General features: G+C 32.5%; 1 protein-coding gene across 1 annotated transcript in view; it reads left to right on the plus strand.

Annotated features, from left to right (window-relative positions):
* Window positions 1-22,726, plus strand: part of LOC129216041 (DNA-directed RNA polymerase I subunit RPA12-like) — a 32,599-nt gene continuing 9,873 nt past the window's right edge. The window contains exons 1-3 of the mRNA XM_054850187.1: window positions 1-260; window positions 13,256-13,368; window positions 20,338-20,447. Coding sequence (XP_054706162.1) covers window positions 131-260; window positions 13,256-13,368; window positions 20,338-20,447 — 353 coding nt within the window. The 5' untranslated portion in view covers window positions 1-130. The remainder of the gene's footprint in view (window positions 261-13,255; window positions 13,369-20,337; window positions 20,448-22,726) is intronic.

Consider the following 22,726-nt stretch of genomic DNA (forward strand, 5'->3'; position numbering starts at 1 on the left):
TGTAATGTAACAATTGGCAGCACGGGCGGCCCGCAAGCGGCAGACATGTATTACCGGGAAGTTTGTTGAGGAAATTTTTTTTCGTTCATGTTATCAAAAAGTTCGGTGTAGTTTTTGGACTTAACGAGAAATGGCATTTAAAGCTTCTGTTTTCGAAAGCCATCCTGACTTTTGTCCTGAATGTGGCACAATATTACCTCTTCCTGGAATCGAACCTACTGTCATGTGCTGTGGATGTAAATTTAAAGTTGATGTAAAAAGTTAGTTCAAAATTTTTTGTTCTACTTTTGTGTGAAAAATTTTAACATTGTTTTTTTCAGTGCAGGTATTCTGAATATTTTATAAGACTACTTTCTTAAAGCTTTTTATTTGAAAATGTTTGCTAGTGAACTTGACGAAAGACAATGACAGGGCTTGACATGGGGAGGGGTATCCGTCCGGTTTTCATACATATTAGCTTGATTTCTTACAAAATTTTCCGTTTTCGTTCCGCGTAATGTTTTGAAAAAAAATGGATGATTTTTGTTTCAAATCATCAACAATCAAAAATTGTTGCTTGAAGTATTTCTCGAAAAATTATCTCAGTTATACATGTTTCAATAGCATTTTGTATTTCTGAAACTACATTTAAATCATTTCCAACTTTTTTCCAACCAAATCCCTACTTTTCAGCGTTAAGCAGAAATGGACAGGTAGCCATAGCCTCCATATGGGGAGGTCCTGTCCAGCTATGTACAAAGTTAAACCAATTCTCACCTCATGCTGCGATTTCAAGACATCCGTTAACATAAATACGTGTTTGCACATTTTCAACTCTCCACTAGGATTTTTGTGAAGCTTCAGCTTATAATCTCTCTACTAATAATAAAGCTGAAAGTCTCTCTGTCTGGATATCTCTCTGTCCGGATCTCTATCTGTCTGTCAGAATTTTTGTGCCGCGCATAGCGCCTAAACCGTTCTGCCGATTTTCATGATATTTGGCACAAAGTTAGTTTGTAGCATGGGGGTGTGCACCATTGAAGCGATTTTTCAAAAATTTGATGTGGTTATTTTTTTAATCCAATTTTAAGAACATTTTCCAGAGAAAAATGACCAGAAGATGGACGAGTAAATTATGAAATTATCATTATGTGGAACCGTAACATGGGCACAAGCCAATTGGCGACAAAATCCACCATACATTATTTGTAAATATACAGGCGAACCAAAAGACCTTTTAATTTTCTATTATGTGCAAAACCATGCGGGTACCCCTAGTCATATGTAAGACTACAGTACTTTTCTATTAAATTGTTAGGGGCAATTCCATGGTGTCAGACGTAAAAAATGAAGAAAAATTTCTCAGTTTTAATTCCATTTACAAAATAGAAACTGATCCAAAATGATTAAATTTGTTTATAAGATACTTACTTCATCCCACTGAATGAAAAATCATGTTAGTTTTTCAAAATAGATTCCTAAAGTATAAATTAAAAAAAATTAAAAGTTTGTCAGATGTAAACACACAAATAGCAAAATTGATGGTTTACTTAAAAATTATTAGGTCTGAATTGGCTTACATTTTCATTTTAAAAACAGCTTAATTCTTAAGTATACTTATGATTGAAGCATATTTCAGTTTTCAAATATTATAAAAAAAAAAAATTATTTAAAAAATCTGAAAAATATTTTTTGTCAAGTTTAAGCAACATTATTCAACAAAGTGCTTCCTGGTTAGCTTTTATTATTTTTTTATGATAACATTTAACCTTCATGTACAGTTTAACTTAAAGTGCATATTGGAACCAGAATTTTTGAATGAAATATTATTAGTAACTGTTTTTAGAGGAGGGTTCCCATGATATAAGAGGTCGCCACACTAAGGGCTAAGTGAGGATTAAGTGAAGACCCCATAGCAGTGAGGATTTGAAAATCAAAAGCAACTCTGTTGAAATATTTGTATTAGTGAAATACAAGACAACTATGATGATTTAGTAGGATTTGGTAGTTCAGCTACAAAAACTGCTAAAGCTGGTGATTAGTTATTTAGGAAACTTATGTCAAAGAAAACCATTAAGATTTATGTAGGACTAATGTTGATAATGGTTCTTCCTTTGCCAACTTTACATAGACGCAGTCATTTAGTGTTTCCAATTTCTTATTCAACTTATAGTTTTGGCTAATTTTTCAAAAATTGATCTTAATCAACTGTATTACATTCATTCAACACACTTTTATATACAAATACAAAAGTGACAACCAGCAACAGGCTCTCTGCCCAGCTAGACTGATCCTAGTCAATTTACAATCCCCAGTGAAGATCAATGGCCCTCTTAAAACTATCTACTCCCTTGCTTATTACCACCTCTTCTGGTAAATTGTTCCAAGGTTCCACTACTCTGCTAAAATAATAATTTTTCCTAACATCCATGTTAGCCTGAGATTTAAATAGCTTAAAACAATGATCCCTTGTCCTGTTTTCAGTGCTAAACTTCAGCCCCGTAACATCTTTCATTTTAATAAATTTAAACAACTGAATCATGTCCCCTCGGTCTCTTCTTTGCTCAAGACTGCACATTTTTAGCCTTCTAAGCCTGGAATCATAATCTAAGTGAGAAAGTTCATTTATTAGCCTTGTAGCTCGCCTTTGAACCCTTTCCAATACATTAATGTCTTTCTTAAGGTAAGGAGACCAAAACTGAACAGCATACTCCAAATGAGGTCTTACCAAACTTCTATATAAGAAGAACTTCTTTAGATTTGTTTGAAATAGATCTATTGATAAACCCAAGCATCTTATTGGCCTTGTTACTAGCAATGCTGCACTGTTGGCTAAACTTTAAATCCTGACTTATTAAGACCCCCAGATCAGTAACTTTGTCTGCCTGACTAATGACTGAACCTTGCAAATAATAACTTGTACACTTATTTCCATGCCCTAAATGTAGCACTTGACATTTCCCAACATCAACAGCCATACCACATTTATCAGCTCACTCTTATGTAATATGATCTAGATCCTCTTGCAGCTGTTTTGCTTGTTCTTCATTTTCTACAGTCCCCATAACTTTGCCATCATCAGCAAAACAATTCATGTTCCCAGAAATATTTTTGTGAATATCATTCATAAAAACAATGAACAAAACAGGTCCTAACACTGATCCTTGAGGAACCCCGCTTAAAACCTCACTCCAATTAGAATAATTTTCCCCTTACAACTACCCTTTGTTTCCTTCTGGTCAGCCAGTTTTTTACCCAAATGAAAGTAGTCAGCTAATTTGCTAAGTAGAGCAACATACGGTACCTTATTGAAAGCTTTTTGAAAATCAATGTAAACAACATCTACAGGCTTCTTATTGTCCAAAGCTATGGTAACTTTGTCTTAGAAATGTAATGAATTAGTTGCACAAGATTTTTTTTTTTTTTTTTACCTTTCCTGATACTGTACTGAAAACTAATCAATAGATTATTACTCTCTAGAAAATTTACTATCTTAATTTTTATCAATGTTTCAGAAATTTTGCAAACCACCAAAGTTAGACTCACAGGTCTATAATTTCCCGCACTCCCTTTAGACCCTTTTTTGAAGAGCGGTGTAATGTTAGCCAGCTTCCAGTCCTCTGGCACTGTCCCCGAGTTATAAGAAGCATTGAAAATATTTACGATTACATCTGCTAATTCCACCGCACATTCAACTAAAATTTTTGGATAAATATTATCAGGTCCCGGAGACTTAGTCTCTTTAATTTTTTTCCAATGAAGTAAAACGTCATCCCCGGAAAATACAAAAATGTACTATAGCTTGTGTCTTGTTGGTGTCAACTGTTGGATACAGTTATCATTAAAAACACTCGAAAAACGTTATTAAGAATAAGAACATTAGCAATATCACTATCGTCCTGAATTAAAATTCCGTGCTCATCAACCAGTGGCCCAATATGACTATTTCGAACTTTCCCCGAATTAGCATATGCAAAAAAACCTCTTGGGATTCCTGTTTATGTTATCTGCCAGTCTTTGCTCCAACTCTCTTTTCTGAATCCGTACCAAATACTTAAATTTACGCCTTGCCTTATAATATTGGAGCCTATCTGCACTGTGACCAGTTTCTCTAAACCTATGAAAAGCAGCTTGCTTGTAATTTAGAGTGTCTTTAGTTTCCCTGGAGAACCACATTGGCCAAATTTTAGTGTTGACACCCTTTCTCCTAAAGGAAACATTATCCCCAACCGTTTTCGCTAGCTTTTTCTTAAACTCTGCCCACTGTAGATTCACATCGCTATTGTCCAATCCAGGAGAAAAAACTGCTTTCAAACTCTGTCTAAGTGCCACAAAATCAGTATTGCTGAAATTGGGCACAAACCTAAAATTCTCTACTTTGTGCATATCAAATTTAATCCCAAACCTAATACTGTTGTGGTCACTATCTCCAATGTGTTCCCCTACACATAGCCCCTGAACAGAACCTTACAACTGATACGATATACACGAACTGTTCTCATAAAGGGTACTACTTATCCCATTAAACCCTATTTGTATATACAGTCAATTCACTAAGTTGTTTTTTATGCATGTTTTGTTTTAACTTTGAAATTAAAGGTAAAAATAGGAGAAACACAGTTGAAACGGAATGTAACAGTGTCGGACGTTAATTGTGTCGCACATAAAAATTTTTTTACATCCAACACCTAGATTTTAATAAAAAATATTCACTTGTTACAAAATTAAAATAGGTTACATCAATGAGATTGAAAATCTTGCTTTGTACCCAGAAATATATGTATGTAGCTTGAAAATTATTGGCTCAGCATAATTAATTACACATTTTGGTGTCGGACGTAAAACACTTAATGTACCCCAGAGGAATTCTTTTACAAATCAGAATGAATTATATTTTGACACATTTTTGCAACATCACCAGCAACACATTGTATCTTTAAATGGTTATTCATCTCGATTCATTATATTGGTATGTATTTTTTGGAAAAAATGGAACTTCTTTGAGAGTCACCAAATATGAGTTGGAAATACTCAAAATGTTGACCTTAGTTTAGCTTCCTGCAACTTATTTATAACTGAAGTCATCAAATTTTAGACAGGCATTTCAAAATATACAACTCTTTACCTTTAAAATGATACCTTATTTGTTTAGAAATTTTAATTTTGAAAATTTGATCATCTGGTTGACCTTATCATGGAATTGCCCTTTGGCAACTTATCTACTTTCTGATTCGCTTACCTTAAAAATATTTCCCTAAGTGATTAGGGATACAGTCAAGCACCGAAATCTGCCAACCTCCAAAATCCGCTTCAGATTCCCCCCCCCCCTTTTTTTTAATTTTATTTTACTTTGCACCACAAATTTACTTATACTTATTTCTTTCAATCTACAATCCGAATCCCGATTATTTACTCAAACAATTGTTTTTAACACCTAATTCCCAGATAATAAATTCAACCTTAATAATGTTAAGCATTATACGCATGCTGAGCAATGCAATCAAATTAAAACATATTTATTCTAAAATATGAGTTTGTATTTTTTGGTCAATTTACTTTGTTGCATTTTCTTCTTGTAATGTGTACAGAAAGGTGGGGCACCTTGGGACATGGCCCACCTTGGGACACCATACATTTCAGTCAGTGGTGGATCCAGCCGATTGTTTTGGAAGGGGCCATCCAAAATTTTTTAACAAACTCCCCAGGGCCGAATTTAGCTCCATGCCGCCCCTGGGCAAATTTGAACTCTGCCACCCCCTCCCCACCCCCTAAAAGAAGCAAAATATCCTTCACTCAAAAAAAGTAAAAAAGTGTTCCCCAGATTTAAACTGTCAAACTTGTGAAGAAATGATGGCGTTTCACATTCTGAGTCACCCCGATGAAATGATCACTGTGATCTCCCAAAAAAAATTTTATTCGACAAATTTTGCTGATGATTCGGCAAATACCACGATTGAAAAATATTTGACTTTCACAAGACGTGTGAAAGTAATCATTATTAAATTACAGGAAAAAATTGTGTCTGTGGAAAGTGAAAGAATGCTAATATTTTATTTTCAAGTAGAGACGTACCGAGTAGCACTTTGGCCGAGTAGCCGAGTACTCAGCCTTTTACTACTTGGCCGAGTTACCGAGTACTCGGCCTTTCACTACTCGGCCGAGTTACCAAGTACCAATTATGTTTTATGAAGAACCACCGACACACATGTGATGAATTTTGAACTTATTGGAATAGAAGTATAGACCTCCTTGTCCATATAATAGTTTTTAAAACTAAATTCCTGCTGAAATTCAATTTACGCATTATATGAACAATTTTGTTTGTGTCAAAAATTTTACAAAAAAAATATTTTTAAAATTAAAAATAAATACATAAAAGGCATGATTAATCAAGTTGGAATTAAAACAAATTTATACCAATCAATTATAGTTTTAGTCTGCCAAACATAAATAATTTTAATACAACAAATGTGCAGGAACACTGCAGACATGTGTTTCTGCCCCCCCCCCCTTGTTACAAGGAACGTCTTTTTAACATGTGAGCTAAAGAATGTAAAGACATTTGACAAAAAAATCTGACTTTTGTCGGATGCCTTTAAATCCACGAGCTCCCATGTTGTGCATTGAAAAAGGAATTCCTTGTAATGCCAAGACATCAGTGCTCCTGCACTGTGCTTTTAACGTTGTTTTATTTCCTTTTATTTTTTAAGCAAAGATATTTTTATATTTTTTATAACTAATTTTTGTTTGCAGCAAGAATCCATTTTTAATATAAAAATTTCATATTTTCTATACTTACCTTTTTTTGCATAATTTTTAATAAACAAGTTTTATTAACTTTGGGGACATTAAAATAAAGATTTATTCCATTGAAGCATTTCAAAATTCATTATTCTCAAAATTTAAATTTGACTTATAAATTTTAATTGTAAATGATTGCAGAATATAATGCTTGCTCTTTTTTTTTATTATAAATTTTAGTATCTGTCTTGGACAATATTCTTTTTTTTGCAACTACTCGGTATTGGCCGAGTATCTGATTAGAATTTGGCCGAGTACCGAGTACTCGGCAAATTGGCCGAGTAGGCTGAGTACCGAGTAGTTACCAAGTACTCGGTACGTCTCTACTTTCAAGAATAACAATTTAACTCAAAAAATGTGTATTATAATAAAAAAAATTCCGGCCCTGAAAAGTTTGTCGCCCTAGGCAGCTGCCTACTTTGCTTATTGGGAAATTGGGCCCTGATAACTCCCCAGAAATTTTATTAAAATGAAGTTTTAAAAACTCAATTTTCGGGGTATCGAGACATTAGGTGAGGGAGTGAATTTAGGAATATCCTTCAAAAATGTTTCAAAATTTAAATTTCCGAGTAATTTTTGAAAATTTGGAAACTAAAAACGCATTTTGTCTATTTTTGATGATGTACGGAGAAAGGTCAAGTTTCGGGCGCTGGCCCCAAAATACTTTTTGAAAATAAAGCTTAGAAACCAAAATATTCTGTCATTATACATTGAAAGGTTAGAAGAAGAGGGATGCTCTTCAGCTGTCCAGCCTAAAAATGCACCTTTAGGTAATGTTTGCTTACATTAAAGGTTAAGGTGCTTAGAAGTGTGAAGGTGCTTAGAATCCTTCCTTCCTGGAAATATTTTGCCTTTGAGGCTCTAAAAATTTGATTTTTAACTACATTTATACATATTTTAGAAAGTGGAGGAAGATTGGTGAGCTCATCCAAAAAACCTCCTTTTAAAGCTATCATCACAATATAAATTAGGGAGGGAGGGGGTCCTATCAAAACTCGTTTGTAATTGAAGTCCCAAAAAAAAAAAAAAAATTATTTAAATTGCTTTTAAGCAAGTTAAGTGATAAGGGCTGAATAAGCTAGTTTCCGTTGACATTTTTTCCAAATAAAAGACTTAAAATGCAATTTTTTTGCTACATATCAAAGCATTTGTGAAAGGGCATGGGAAAAGGGGGCTCTCGTCCTAGAGCCATAAAAACGAAAATTTAGGCTCTCTTGTCTTGTGAACAATAGGTATACTCTGAGAATCGCAGCATTTAGAGATTGTCCAAGTGTATGTAGTTGGAATCAAGAAATGATGTAAAAGATGGAGAAAGATTTTGGAAATAAAAGTTTTGTTTTGAGGATAGGGATCCCCCAATTAAGGCCTATACTTCTTTTTCAGCAAAATACATGCATTAAATTTTTCATAATATTTTTTTCCTTTTTTTTCTTTAAAAAAATTCAAAATTGGAAAGCTGCAAAATTGAGAAGCATGCCCCCCCCCCCCAAATTACAAGGCTTTGGGAGGGGCCATGGCCCCCCTCTAGATCCGCCCCAGATTTCAGCTTTAATTTTGTAAACAGAAATTAGTTCTCTTAGGACATCATCAGTGATAGCAGGATCCACTCTTCAATGTTCTTTGGAATTTTTCACATGAACAAGAAAAGACTGATCTAACTTTCTTTTTGTTGAAAGGTTGGAAGTTATATTAATAGGTGGTTTCATTCTTAAAAATTTTAAGTAGGAAATGAAATAATTTCAATCATGGCATGTGGGAATTAAAACATGTCCTTTCATTATAATTTTAAGATTAAAAAATGTATTGTGCTGCTAAGTCTAACTTTTAAAAAGTTGATATAAAAAAATTATCTTAAGTGTGGCAGGTTGGGTCACACGGCGGAGCAGGTTGGACTGCTGTCTCAAGCTGTTCCACCAATGTACTGTACACAAAAAGCCAATTTCATTATCATCTGATGAGTTTAAATATGAACTAAAATTGAGAAAATGGTTATTGTTTTACAGAAAATTGATTTTTCTTTCTAGGTGCAGTATTAAAATATCAGAAATGATGAGATTTAGAAAACTCTTGCCCGTTTTCGTAGTGGACATCTTAAAACTTTAAAATTTTTGGAGGGGTCGAAGATCTTTCAGACTTGTTCCAAATGTTCCGTTGAGCAAGCCTCGCCTGACAATATACTGTCGTGCCTGGGGCTCTCCAGGAGGGATTTGACTGAAGATCCAGTGACGGTGTTGGATTTCTTGGGGGTAACCAACAAACTCATGGACCTGGTCTAGCTCTGCTGACTTTGGGGGCAGGGGGCATGCAACAACAACAACAGATTTAGAAAAGAAAATGGGAAGTTCCCTGCTGTTGATACGTCTGTTGTTGAAACACCAGCAGAAAATGTTATTAGTAATAAGATTTCAATTATTTAACACTAGTGGTACCCTCACGGCATTGCCTGTAGTAGAAAATTAAAAGGTCATTTGGTTCGCTTGTATATTTACAAATAATGGATGATGAATTTCTCGCCAATTTGCTATATTCATTTGCTTGCCCATGTTACGGTTTCATGTTATCATAATTCCGTGATTTATTCATCCACATTGTGATAATTTGCTTGGTAGAATTTTCTTAAAATTGGAATATAAAAAGAACAAAATCAAGTTTTCAAAAAATTGCTTCAAGGTGCACACCCCCATGCTACAAACTAACTTTTGCCAAATTTCATGAAAATCGGCCAAACCGTCTATATGCTATGCGCGTCACAGACATCCAGACAGACAGAGAGACTTTCAGCTTTATTATTAGTAAAGATTACAATTATTAGGATTATTGCTGGTGTCTCAAAGTCAAACCTTGGGTAGTGGGGCAGGTTGGGATGTTGTCATGGCTTTTTAATTTTTTAATGAAAATTTAATTTGATGAAATAATGGAGTAATATAAATTTTTATTGAAGCAAAAATGTCTAAATTGCATGTTCAGCTAAGTTTTGTGCAAATTGGTGGGAAAATAAAATTTCTAAAAATCATTATCTAAAAAGTGTCTCTAGGTGTCCCACCTTCCCCTATTCCAATATTCTCAAATTTTCCTTCAAGAAAGATCAGTGCGAAGCCAGTTGATCACTAACCTCAATACATTTGTCCCAGGGCTCTGTCCATTTTCCCTTTTTCTCCAGAGCATTGTTAGGACGTATTCACTTAACAGAACTTCCTTGGTAGGTCAGAGACAATATTGTTTTCCTCAGCAGTATAGTTTTACGTCCTTTAGAACTTCCTCTTCCAAGAAAAAAGAAAGTCTTTTTCTCGTTCCTTTTTTCTCCAGTTATAAAAGTTATCGCAAAAAGTCGTGTTCATTGCTATTCAAAGCTCTGAATTTGAACAAGTTTGAATCCTTTAATTCGGATTTAAAACTACTGTTTCCATTTGCGTACAAAGACTTTTACTAGGTAAGTTGAATTTTTTAAATAACTGTTCAATTTTATAACTCGAAAAAATAATCGAAATGAACCTTTGAAGCTCGATAAGGGTCAAATTTACCTCTAATTTTGAAGGCCGTCTTGTCTTTTCTCTGCAACAAGAATATTCGGCAGGTTTTACTCTTCTTTCTGAGCTTTTTTGAGGTCTTTTTATGCATTCTGCAACATCTGCATTTAGCGAAAGAGCATTTTGCTCTTTGAAACTTCTAAAAAAGTATCTGAGAAACACAATAGGGCAGAAAAAATTTTAATTCGAAAAAAATAATGATGTTAGAGTAAATCTTAATTTCTTTTATAAAGAAATCTTTGAAATAAAAATTTTCAATAGTCTAATTGGTTATAGCTAATTGGTCATCTAATTAATCCCCCCTCCTCCTCCGCCCTATTTATTTCCTTCTTTTTTCAAGTTCCTCTGAAAATAAAAGATTCTCTTTTCCAATCCCCTCCCCCCTCCCACCAGAAACATTATTGAACATCTCAACTTTCATTTCGAGATTTTTAATTTTGCAAAATCTCCTGGGAAAGTTTCCGAATACCTTACAACATCACTTAAACTGTGTTTGAAAATTGCTTAAAATTGCGTTTTTGGTGCTTCAATTTTGAAAGATTGCTGTCCGTAATTAGGAGGTTTTCTTTATTTAATTTCCTAATTTTTAACTACTTTATGAGGTTTTACTATTTTAAGAAAATATTTTAAAAAAAAAGTTATTTCTTTCTTTTTTTTAAATAGGGGGCGGGGGGAGTGCACACATGATCTTTTCCCCTCACTTTTTCAAGGCATGAGCCTACTGTGTCTATTTCAGTTTTTGTGACTGATGGCTCTGCAGGGCAAAGGCAGGTTTGGTAGCCAACAGAAGACAGAACGCCCAGTGTGTAGTTCCGAAGCACACTTGGATGCATCTTATCTAGTCACTGAAGAGATGAAAAGCTGACTTTACCGTGCCCAGCCTGGAAATCAAATTCTGGTCTGTGGCATGGAATTGTGAACAGGGTTGTAGTTTTGGCTGGACAAAATCCATTTTGGCCATGCCACTGGCTAAAACCGGCCAAAACTGGATTTAATCACCATAGAGCTGGCTAAAACTGTATTGTATAAAAGCACACTAATATGTGTACACATACAGTTTGTATGCATAATATTGCACATTTTAATGCATGATTAAAAGAAATAGGATGTGTATTTTCATTATTGAAATAATTTTTTAAACTGATTTATTGATTAAATGCACTTTTCTTTAACATTAAAAATATTCAGAACGAAGATATTAGCTATTATTTACTTGTTTATTAGGAATACTAAACAGCCTACAATGTAAACTAAATATTCTTCACAAAACTTAACATGTATTCAATGTACAAAAAATAAGTAGCATACTTTGATTAAATTCGAAATTCATTTTATGCGCATAAAATTATGAAACAAGTATGTATTGCGCTATTTACACTGCTTGAAACGTATTTTTAAAAAATTATCACATAATTCTACAATAATGTACCAAAACCTTTTGGAACAGGCATCATTAATTGCTTGCATAGGGTGTAAAATGATTTGTATACTTAAATAATAAATATTGACTGATTATGGTATTGATGTTTCATATTTCTTTTAATTATGTACTCTTTTATTTTGATTTTACACTTTATTACTTCTTATACCCACGTCCAATGGCCAAAACTGGACCAAACTAATTTTATCCAAGGCGGTTTTAACCAGTTTTTTCCATGATTAAAACTACCACTGGCCGAAACTCTAACAACCCTGAAGTACTAATACTAAGCAACTGGACTTCAAGAGTATTGAAAACATGTAACAAAATTTGAATGTTTCGATATTTTTACCTGTACACTCAAAAATTTAAAATCCAACAAATGACAAATGCGTCAGCTAGTATGCACATATAATTTTGAAAGATGAAATTGTAAAATAAGCAATATTTTTTATTTGACTGCAAGCTTTTACAGAAAGATAAATAAACATGGAAACTAGTCTGTATTAACATGTTACAGTCAAACCTCGTTAAACTGCCGTCCTCTCAATTCGCCCAGAAAAACAGGAAAAAACATTCTGTATAAGAATGCAATACAAATTTCCTCCTTAAACTGCCACCCCCGCTATTCGCCAACCGCAACGGATTTTTAACGAAAATTGCATACTCAGTATGATAATATTACTGTGTAAACCACCATCTTGAAAGACATTGTCAAAAAATTCAAACTTAGAGGTAAACCATTTATTAGAGTAGATGTCCATGACAAGGCACAGAAGGAAATCATGAAATGTCACATATACCTGTCACTAAGCCTGTATAAGTGCACCTAGATTAACTAATCCACAAGGTATACCAAGTAAAAGTGTTCAGATTTCTTATCTCTTTTTCTGTTTGATCCGTCCCCTGCGTCACTCAGTCTCCTATGGGATCATTGTTTCCAACATCTCCAGGAGTTTTTAACTTGATCTTATCAGCTGTCCTACTCCATTCAGCCTTTTCATTTTGACATTTTACTACTTAGCTATGAAATCTTTCATTCTTTACCCCCTTTTCTGTTCTGGTCAGGGGAGGGAGGATTGAACCTTAACCTGTAATTGACTTGACACAGACTTTAGCGAACAGCAGTTCTTTTTTTTCTTGATTCGTTCTGCAAAAATGTTGGAAGCAATTCACAAGCCATTTATTGCTAATAATTTTTCAAATTCTGAGAGAGAGAGGAGGGGTGGGGATAGCCAAGGAACTGTCCATGAATCCTTGCCGGAAAACCAATTCCTGTTATTTTTCAAAGTTCATTTGAAAATGAAAATACATGTTTTCAAATAAATCTCATGCATTTTTGCAGGATCAGGGAAAACTTGTTGAACCACCACCCTTGACTTCCGGCAACTTTCAGTCTGTCACTAAGGTTGGTGGTTTAAGGAGGTTAGACTGTACTTTTTTGGTCATCAATCAACTGTGTCTATTTTATTCATCATGTTTTTCATTAATCAATGATCTTAATCATATATCCAATACTTTCTTGCAGAATTCAATGGAATCACTCTTACGTATGGAATTAAATATGATAATGCTGGTAAATATAAGAAACGTAAAGAGAAAGAGAAGGAAAGTGAGGAATCTAAATCCATGGGACCTCTTGTGAGTATTATTTGTATGTAAAAGAGCATTAAAAGGTTAATGAAAACTTATTTATACACTTACAGTGACCTCCGCATGTGTGCCAAGTGCAGATCTTAATATTTTCTTGTTGCATAACATTTATTTAAATCATGTTTTTGCCCATTTTTTTTATTTTTCTCTAAACATTAATTCTTAGTATTTTGTATCATATCACTTGGAATTGTCCCATAAAAAAAGAAAAAAACTTCATTACCATTCTTCTGGAAAAGAAACATTGGGTCTTCATTTTTTCAAACCCTGCATCAGTTTTTGCCCTGAAAATTCTATGCTTGGAACTTGCCTTTGTATCCTTCAAAAGCAAAGTATTATGAGTTTTTGATCATTGAGTCATTCAGTTATGAAAATGATTAGTTCTAAAGATGGAAATTGGGAAGACGAATGAAGAGGATGGCATGAACCATAGAATTAACTAGTCGCATGGTTGGAAAAGTATGTATAGACAGGGTGCCCGCATGACTTGTAAAACCTCCTTGAGTTTCTTTCTTTCTTTTTTTTTCTTTGAAGGCTTTGAAAATCCTGAAAATTAGGACAATGTGCAAAAACTTCTAGAAAGTCTTGGATTTTCTTATTCCCACAAGCCAAGCACATGTCATGATTTTTGTAGTAAAATGTGCGACTTTTATTACAATTAGAATAGTGTAAATTTAATATTTTCTAAGTGCAAATTTGACTTAGTGGGCAGTTTTCAAAAGGTGGGAACAAAAAAGTTAACTTTGAGCAATTTCAAAAAATTTCAAATTTGACATCAATTTTGCTTTTATTCTATAGTATGCATACCTAGAACACAATATATGAACATGAAAAGACAGCAGGTATTTGTAAAAATTGTTAATTAGCAAATTAAATCAGCAGTCTGTAGGTAACAGATTTTGGACATCGTTGTCCTGTAGGTAACGGATTTTGGACATCATCTTAATGTAAGTTTCACCATTTTTGAAAATTGTTAATCTGATTTTTAACTTTTCCAATGAAAATTTTATTCACTACTTTTTAAATTTTGCAATTTAATAATAAAGAGGATATTAATCAAGTACTTGAATGACTTTACATACTGCTCTTTACGTATAATGATAAATAAAGTTAAATATAAGTTTTGGAATAATTTTGAAAAAGTTGATGAAAGGCAAAAAAAAAAAGCTTCAAATTAAAAATAATACAAATGTAAAAAGTGACATCAGTTTTAAAAATGAATTTTTTTTTTTAATGTCATAAAAATTAAAACAATTTCTAAAAATAATTATTGAAAAAAGAAATTCGTATTTCGATTTGGAGATCGTTAAATTATGTTTCGAAAAGAAAGAGAAAAAAAAAATTCTAAAATAATAAAAGCGGGGGGAAAAAAATTGCTAGCGCAGGTGATAAAGTCGTCAAAACTGGTGCAGCTGACAAAAAACTACATTTGTCAAACTGGAATTCCCCTCTGGTAACCTTTAGCTTATCGTACACGTGCTGTCGCCAACGGAGTTTGCTTGGCAATTTTAGCGCAAAATGGCTTTCGTTCGATCATAACCAGCCATGTTTCTACTGTAATTTATGTATTGTTCATTGTGTAACGTATTAATTATGCAAAATACCAATGGATTAAATAAGATAACATTATAATAACCTTTTTTATTGAGGTTAGAAGACAGTGGATGATCAAAAATTATGAATAAACGGACAGAATTATCGGCGTCAAGATCGTAACGCAATTTGGACATTTCACATGTATGTTTAAGAAAAATCATTTTTCTTCTAAGATACTGCATAAAAGCTTATGAAAACATTTTTAAACAATTAAAAATTGATTCTCAGGATCGATAAGTACCTTTAAAACGAAAACATCATATACTTAGTTCTCAAATAATAGCATTGTAAAGATCGTAACTTTTGGACATACATCAAATTTCAAACTTACTTTTTTCGAAAATCGTTTACAAAGTAAATAATCTGTCTTTACTTTTGTTATTTGTGTAAAATATTAACAAAAAATTATTCAGTGTAAGATTCATACCTTTAATTTTTTTTTTGAAACGTATGGAAATAATTTAAAAAAGTTTTTTTTTAATGGTACATTTGCTCAGTTAACGTTTTGGTATGTCCAAAATTGTGCCTTTTAGCAAAGAAAATATTTTTTTAAGGGCATTTGAAGAGCAATTTTTCCATAATTTATGTCAATTCTTGTCTCTATACAGTATTATAATTTAACTCAAAAATTTTTGAGTTAATTGAAATGTAAGTTATTTGGTGTTGAAGCTTCAAAGTTGAGGTCTGTGTTTGCTCCCACCTTTTGAGAACTGCCCTTGTAATATATTTTGTATTAAACTTGGTTTCAATTATTTCATTTGTACCTCATCTTTGATTTTCCACATGAAGATTCCTAAGAATTCCTTGGAAGTGCTTCATTTTTACTGGATAAATAGGTGTGTCAAAAACTTCACTCATGATTCACATACAGCACACTAATAATCGCTTTTGGAGTTGGAAAAGTAAATTTTAAAAATATGGTTAATTTATTTCATTTGTGAATGAGTGTCTCATTTGTCAACCTAAACCCTTCAACCTGAACCAATGTCGTTCTCGTCTACTCAGAATTTCCTTATTTTTGTCAACTACTTGTCTGATCACTGACTCATTTTTGTCTACTAACTGCTTAGACATTTATCATATTGTGCTAAACCTTATTTTCAAGCCATCCTGTATTTTTTGCTGATAGCTTTGCACACTCATCTTTTCTACCATGCCCATTCGAAAATTTCTATCTATCAAGTTGCTTCCAAGTCAATTCAAGCTAACATCATTTGCAAATTTTAGTCCTAATGCTCAGGGGCGGATACAGAAAAATCTTTTGGAAGGAGTCCAGGAATTTTTTTTCTTTTTTTTAAGGATCTCTTCAGGCCAATGAATCTACTTTAAGTACATAAATAGTATGCACAAATATACTTTGAAAGTGGACATAAAATATCTTTGACGTTTCAAGCCAATTAAATACTAAATGCCTACTAGCCAATTAAATCCATTATGATACAGGGTTCCCACTCTTCGAGTAGTTTAAAAAATAGGGCCTTTATGTTGCTTTTTCCCGGCACATTTTTACCGATATAGAACGACTTCACGCCAATGGTGCAACAAGAAATTTTTAATGGTGGAAAGAGTTTTGCTTATAAACTATACGTAGACACAGTATATAGTTAAAATCCATGTCAATTCAACAAAGGCAGTAACATGATGGTCTCGAATTTTTCTGAAATTAATATATGTCAAAATTCATAAAAAATTAAGAAATAAGAAAAGGAAAATTTGCCTAAAAAAATTCCTGGGCCGAGATACAGGCCGCAAAAGATGCCTGTATCATGATTTCTCACTTGGGATTTTCGCCAAAATTTTTAAAGTACATTATCTCAGGAACGGTAGAACATATTTTATTGCAGTTTGTTTTATTTAAAATGATGCTTTTTATTGTTTAAGAACATATGCAATATTTTGAAATGTGCGCTTTAGTTTGTTTTCCACAGTCTTTTGAAGGAAAAAAAAATTAAAATTATGTTTTAAATTTTTCTCAAATACGTCAATTTCAAAAAATTTCATTTTTTTACCGTTTATTAGTACTACTGAGCACTAGGTTCCCTGAAAAGGAGAGCTTCCACTTTTTTGTTTAACAAATTTTAGAGACATTAGAAAAAAGAGTTTTTAAGGAACTCTTTACGTAATTAAAGACCTGATAACTCAAAAAAAAAAAAAAAAAATCGCAACAAGTGGCCAGAAAACACTTTTAATTAAGTTATATAGCGAAATTTTCATTTTAAGTCTCTACTTTATCCAGGAGTTTTATTTTTTATGAAAACTAGAGCACGGTCTCCAGCTGATTTGCTGTATTTCAACATGCAACCTTTCATCATAGTGCCGAAAGAATCGTTAAGCGTAATGCCATCTTGTTCTTACTAAATTTCATATTCTGAATAAAATGGGGACTCAAAATAAAAGTTTTGCTATATGACTGAATTGGAAGTGTTTTCTGGGCACTTGGTGCAGAAAAAAAAATGAATTTTCAGGTCTGCAATTACATAAAGAGTTCCTTAAAGAGTCCCTCATTTTTTCAAATGCCTCTAAAATCTGTTAAATGAAAAAGTGGAAGCTCTCCTTTTTAGGGAACATAGTGCTCACCAGTACTAATAAACTGTAAAAAAAATGAAAAATTTTTGAAACTGACATATTTGAGAAAAGTCAAAAACAATATTTTAAACTTTTTTTTTTCAAAAGACTGGAAAAAAACTAAAGCACATATTTCAAAATGTTGCATATGTTTTTAAACAAGAAAAAATAACCTTTTAAATAAAACAAAATATGTTCTATCGTTTCCGAAATAATGTACTTTAAAGATTTTGATGAAAATCCCAAATGAGAAATCATGACAGGACCGCCATCTTTGGCGGCCAGTATCTCGGTCCAGGAATTTTTTTGGGCAAAACAAAAAAATATATTTTTAAATTTTTTATGAATTTTAACATATGTTAAATTCAAAAAAATCAGAGATGTTACAGCCCTTGTTGAATTTACATGAATTCTACCTATAGGCTTGCAGTCGGACCTCGTTATATACGGTCATGCTTCGCGACTTTGCGAAAGTGAGCTCATAAGCGTGGTGTTCTTATAACCAATCCTTAAGGGCCCAATGACCCAAGAAATTGGGGGGGGGGGAATAGCGCTAAGGACTTATTATTGTTGTAAATATACACTGCTGACCTCTGGAGAGGGGCCCTAAGATGTCAAAAGATTTCTGAAGAATCATGGAAAATCCTTGAAAGTGCTTGATTTTTACTCTGCAAATTGTAATGTAAAATAGTATGGGTTAAAAACTTCATTTTTGATTTTCATATAGCAGGTTAATAAATCACTTTTGGAGTAGTCCAAGTAAAATTTGAAAAATGAAGTTAATTTATTTGCTTTGTGATTTATCATCAGCTTTTAAACCTGTTCTAATGTCATTATTGTCTACTCAGCATTCAACTATTTTTCATATGGCTCCTGGTACAGAAATGTATACAACCGCACCTAAGCCCTTTCTCCAGACAAGCTTAAAGAAGCATATTCACCACCTTGTCAAAGAACCTGAATTTGGTACAACAGAATTAGGGTTGGTATTTTTGCCAAGATAGCATCAAAAAACGGAAAAGAAGGGCAAAATGTCAAGAACTGGAAAACTGAAGGGATTTTAAAATGGTACAAAAGAACAATGTAATCTTATTGAGATTCCTCATAAATCCAGGCCCGGATCTGTATTCCTCAGACTCCACAGTGCAGGTGAGCTCACTTCCTTAAGGGACCCAACGACCCAAGAAATTGAGAAAAAAAATGTAAAAAAACTAGCAATAATATTTTTTACGTTGCAAATATATTTTGCTGACCTTTGTGTGTGTGTGAGGGGGGGAGGGGTAAAATTCATCGATCTGTTCCTGCTTAAATCAAAACAGACAATTGAGACTTCATTAGATTTTTCAATAATATTAATTTGATAGTTAAAACTATTTGTAACTGGAACAAAACTCGATAAAAGTTCGAATTAAATAACATTTCAAAATTTGCTTTTTGTAATTCAGTGTTAAAATAAAGCTCCCCCCCCCCCAAAAAAAAAAAAAAAAAAAAAAAAAATGTTCTGATCTAAAGAAGTAAATTGAAATTGAATAATATCCAACTGTTTTATGCTCAATTTTAGTTCAACATGAGTTTCACTTTTCTTTTCATATTTATGTTACATATCTTAGTTTTTCTCTTCAAGTTTCTATTATTCTGATATCATAGCTAAGTTGGTATTACTTCGGTATTAAAAATTGAGTAGAAGATAAAAAAAAATGATTTTGTAGCATTGACTGTTTTATAGTTTAAACCAAAGTCGGTGAGTTATTTTGTTATTTACTCTCCTCTTTTTTATGTTCCACATTTACAGTATTAAAAAGTATTTTACTAAAGTTTACATTTTTTAAATATTAACTACTCTTAGAATGACACAAGTTGAAAAACATAAACATAATTTAATTAGAGTTAAAATTATTAAAAATTAAACTTGTTAAATTTAATATCCTTTAACAAAGCCACTTTGGCTTTGGCAAAAATGTATTTTTCCAGGACTCTTTTCACTGTTTTTTTTTTTTTTTCATCTTTGGCTTTTGCCAACCTTTGACAGAATCTCGACCCCCCCCCCCCCCTCGTTTATTTAATACTAGAGTCTATTAAGCAACCACTTCAAAAGTCCTCCCTCTTGAAATGACTATTTTCTTCCTGCAAAAAATTCTTGGCTTCGTTGCTTTACAATCCAATCAGTTTTGGCTTCTCAAAAGTGGTGTGGTATTACTTACCACTGTGAAGCAGTGGTTGCTCCTTTATATGTGCTCATAAATGTATGAATCCCAGGGAAATCCAAGAAAGAAAGATAATTAGAAATCGTAGTAAAAGAATTAAGTACACTACCAAATCATTTTTTGCCCCCCCCCCTCTGCGGTATCTTGTGTTTTTTTTTTTTTTCCTTTTTTCTTTTACTCGCTTTTTGTAGCTAAAGAACATATGGCTTTCAATTCAGTCAACATAACAAGAGGCCCCTGGAGGAGCTTCGCAAGTCTTATATGGCCCACTGGCTGTAGGTTAGACACTGCTGCTATAGCATACATTGATTGTTCAAGTTCATAATCTCAATTAAGTTTTTGTATGCCTTTTTATGACTTGTTTACCAAAAAAAAAAAATCCTGAGCAATCTGTTTTTTTTTCTTTTCTTTTTTCTTTTCTTTTTTTTTTTTTTTTTTGAGTGCTGGTTTAAAAGACCAGAAGAGAAGAAAAAATCAGAACAATTGGTTATTTTTTATAACTGATACTATTAAATATATTTGATACAATTTATCAAATTATATGTTTAAAAAATTACATTAAAACTGAAATTCCTTGCATCTCTTTCTTCAGGCGGATCGACAATGCTCAAAGTGTGGACATCAAGGTATGACCTATGCTACACTACAAACACGTTCTGCAGATGAAGGGCAAACAGTTTTTTATTCTTGTCCAGAGTGCAAGTAAGTGTTGCGTTATAAAAATTTTTATCACTTCTTATTGTACTCGGTTTTTAGCCTACTTTCCCAGTAAAAGTCAGAAAAAGAAGAAAAAAGCATGGAAGAAGGCTTAATGCATCTTAAAAATGTCGCGAAAAACAAAAAAAAAATCAAAAATGAATAAAATAATTAAATAAATATCGAAAAATTAAAAATTGGAAAGTAGGGTATTGAGATGGGGAAAAATGTCTGTCTGTCTGTCTGTCTTTCCCTAATAACTTTTGACTGAATAGTCCGATTCGAACAAACTTTTTTTTGTTCGAAAGATCTCGGCGAGGACACCTCATTCCTATATTTCACTTTTTTATTCGAACTTTTTTTTGTTCAATTTTGAACAGTTCAAAAAAACTTAACATTAGCGCCTACGGGGAAACTGAAAGTCAATGTAGATTCCGTACTTGAAGGCGGATTTATTTCAAACAAATTGTGTTGGAAATAGCTATTGACGCCAAACTCCAGACTCTGACTCCAAGAATTTAGAGGCACTTGACTCCGACTCCTGCGCCCGATAATTGATCGGACTCCGACTCCCCAACTTCGACTCTGACTTCGTAGTTTTGGCAAAAATTTATACACGGAGGACAAATGGCTGACTCCTATTCTTGGATATAATCTCCGACTCCTTTATCCCAAAATGAGATTGACTCCGACTCCGCAGCTATGGTTTTCACTGTGAAATAATTATTGTTGATATGATTTGTTTTTATTTTCACGCTAAAGTTTTAATTTAAGTATTCAGTTTTCGGCGAATAAACTCGAAGTCATTTATGTTTCTACATAACAATATGCACAGATGATTTTTTTTTTTTTTTTTGACAATGAAAAGTATTTCTTTAAGTTCACATTTTATTGTTTTTATTTATTTTGGTAAGTGCATTAATTCATTTAAAAAATTATTTTTGGCAACGGGGAAAAGAAACGATTTTTTTTATATGATATATTTACTTTAATAAGCTTATTAATTTTAATTATTATTTTTCGCTTTGAAAACTGTTACATAATTTTTTTTTTTAAGGGAAAAAAGTGCATTAGCTGTTGTTTTTAAATGGTGCTGCTTTTTTTTTCACGCATCTAATTTTTTTAGATGTGTGAGGAATACTTTATTCCTAGAAATTAGCAAAAATATGCTTGAAACAATTTGCGATTTTAGCTATTTTTAAGAATATTGATCAGGTACTAGAAAGTAGTATGGATATATGGGAAAGTAGGCTCGTATAGTTCTAGACGGAACTTCTTGTTATATGCTTCTTATCAAGTTTACAATATTTACTCAAGGAAATTTTGTGGAACATTTTCAAGTCTAAAAAAAAGATTCTTCACTAAATTTTATTACTTACATTCACAAAAAAAAAAAAAAAAAATTCTTTGGGCTCTTATTCTCTAATATTTTTATGTTATAACCAATTTGCATGTTAAATAAATTTTTCCCTGTATTTATTGTTGTATTGCAGTTCACCCCTGAATTTTTGTCAAAAACATATTTAGTAATGTTGATTTGTGTTGCACTGTGTGTATTATTCCTGAAATTTAACAAAATTTGAGTGATAGGACTGGGTCTTGTAACCTTCAATTTTATTCTATTGAATGTAGATTAAAATTTAGATGCATTTTTAGAAGATAGAGAGAAAAAGACTTTTGTTACTTTCCTCTAAACTCTAAAGTAACAGGAACGAAAGAAAAAAGAAAAAAAAACTTTTTTTTTTTTTCACCAACTTGATTTTTGTCTGAATTTTCATAGGGCAGAGATTAAGATCCCAAGACAAAGTCTTTTACCTTTACAACTGTGAACATAATTTCTTAAGTTTAAAAATATTTTCTAGTTGGAAAAGCACCCCGAAATATTAAATTGTTTCTCAAAAACATTTGAAGTTATTTTAAGTATTGCTATTTTAGAGTAACATAACCTTTAAAAGTTTCCAATATTATTTGATTCAACCTTTTTTTATTTAATTTGAGATCTTTAAGGGAAAGTTTAGTCACATATTCCTTTATTACTATTGCAGCCCAAATTATGCAATGATTTATAGCTCCTCTTTTGAAATGTAGAGTTGTTAAAAAAAAAGCACTTTTTCTGGTTTGGGAAAGAAAGCGTTCATATCAAAAAGTTCCTACTATGTATGATAGTTTAAATAATTTCATTGCCTTATGCTCACTATAGAGCATTTTTTATTTTTATTTATTTATTTATTTATTTTTTTTTTTATTCATTGAAGCATTGATCAATTTTGTGATATTTAACATAA

This window comes from Uloborus diversus, chromosome 2 (assembly GCF_026930045.1).
Source record: "Uloborus diversus isolate 005 chromosome 2, Udiv.v.3.1, whole genome shotgun sequence".
Taxonomy (NCBI): Eukaryota; Metazoa; Arthropoda; class Arachnida; order Araneae; family Uloboridae; genus Uloborus; species Uloborus diversus.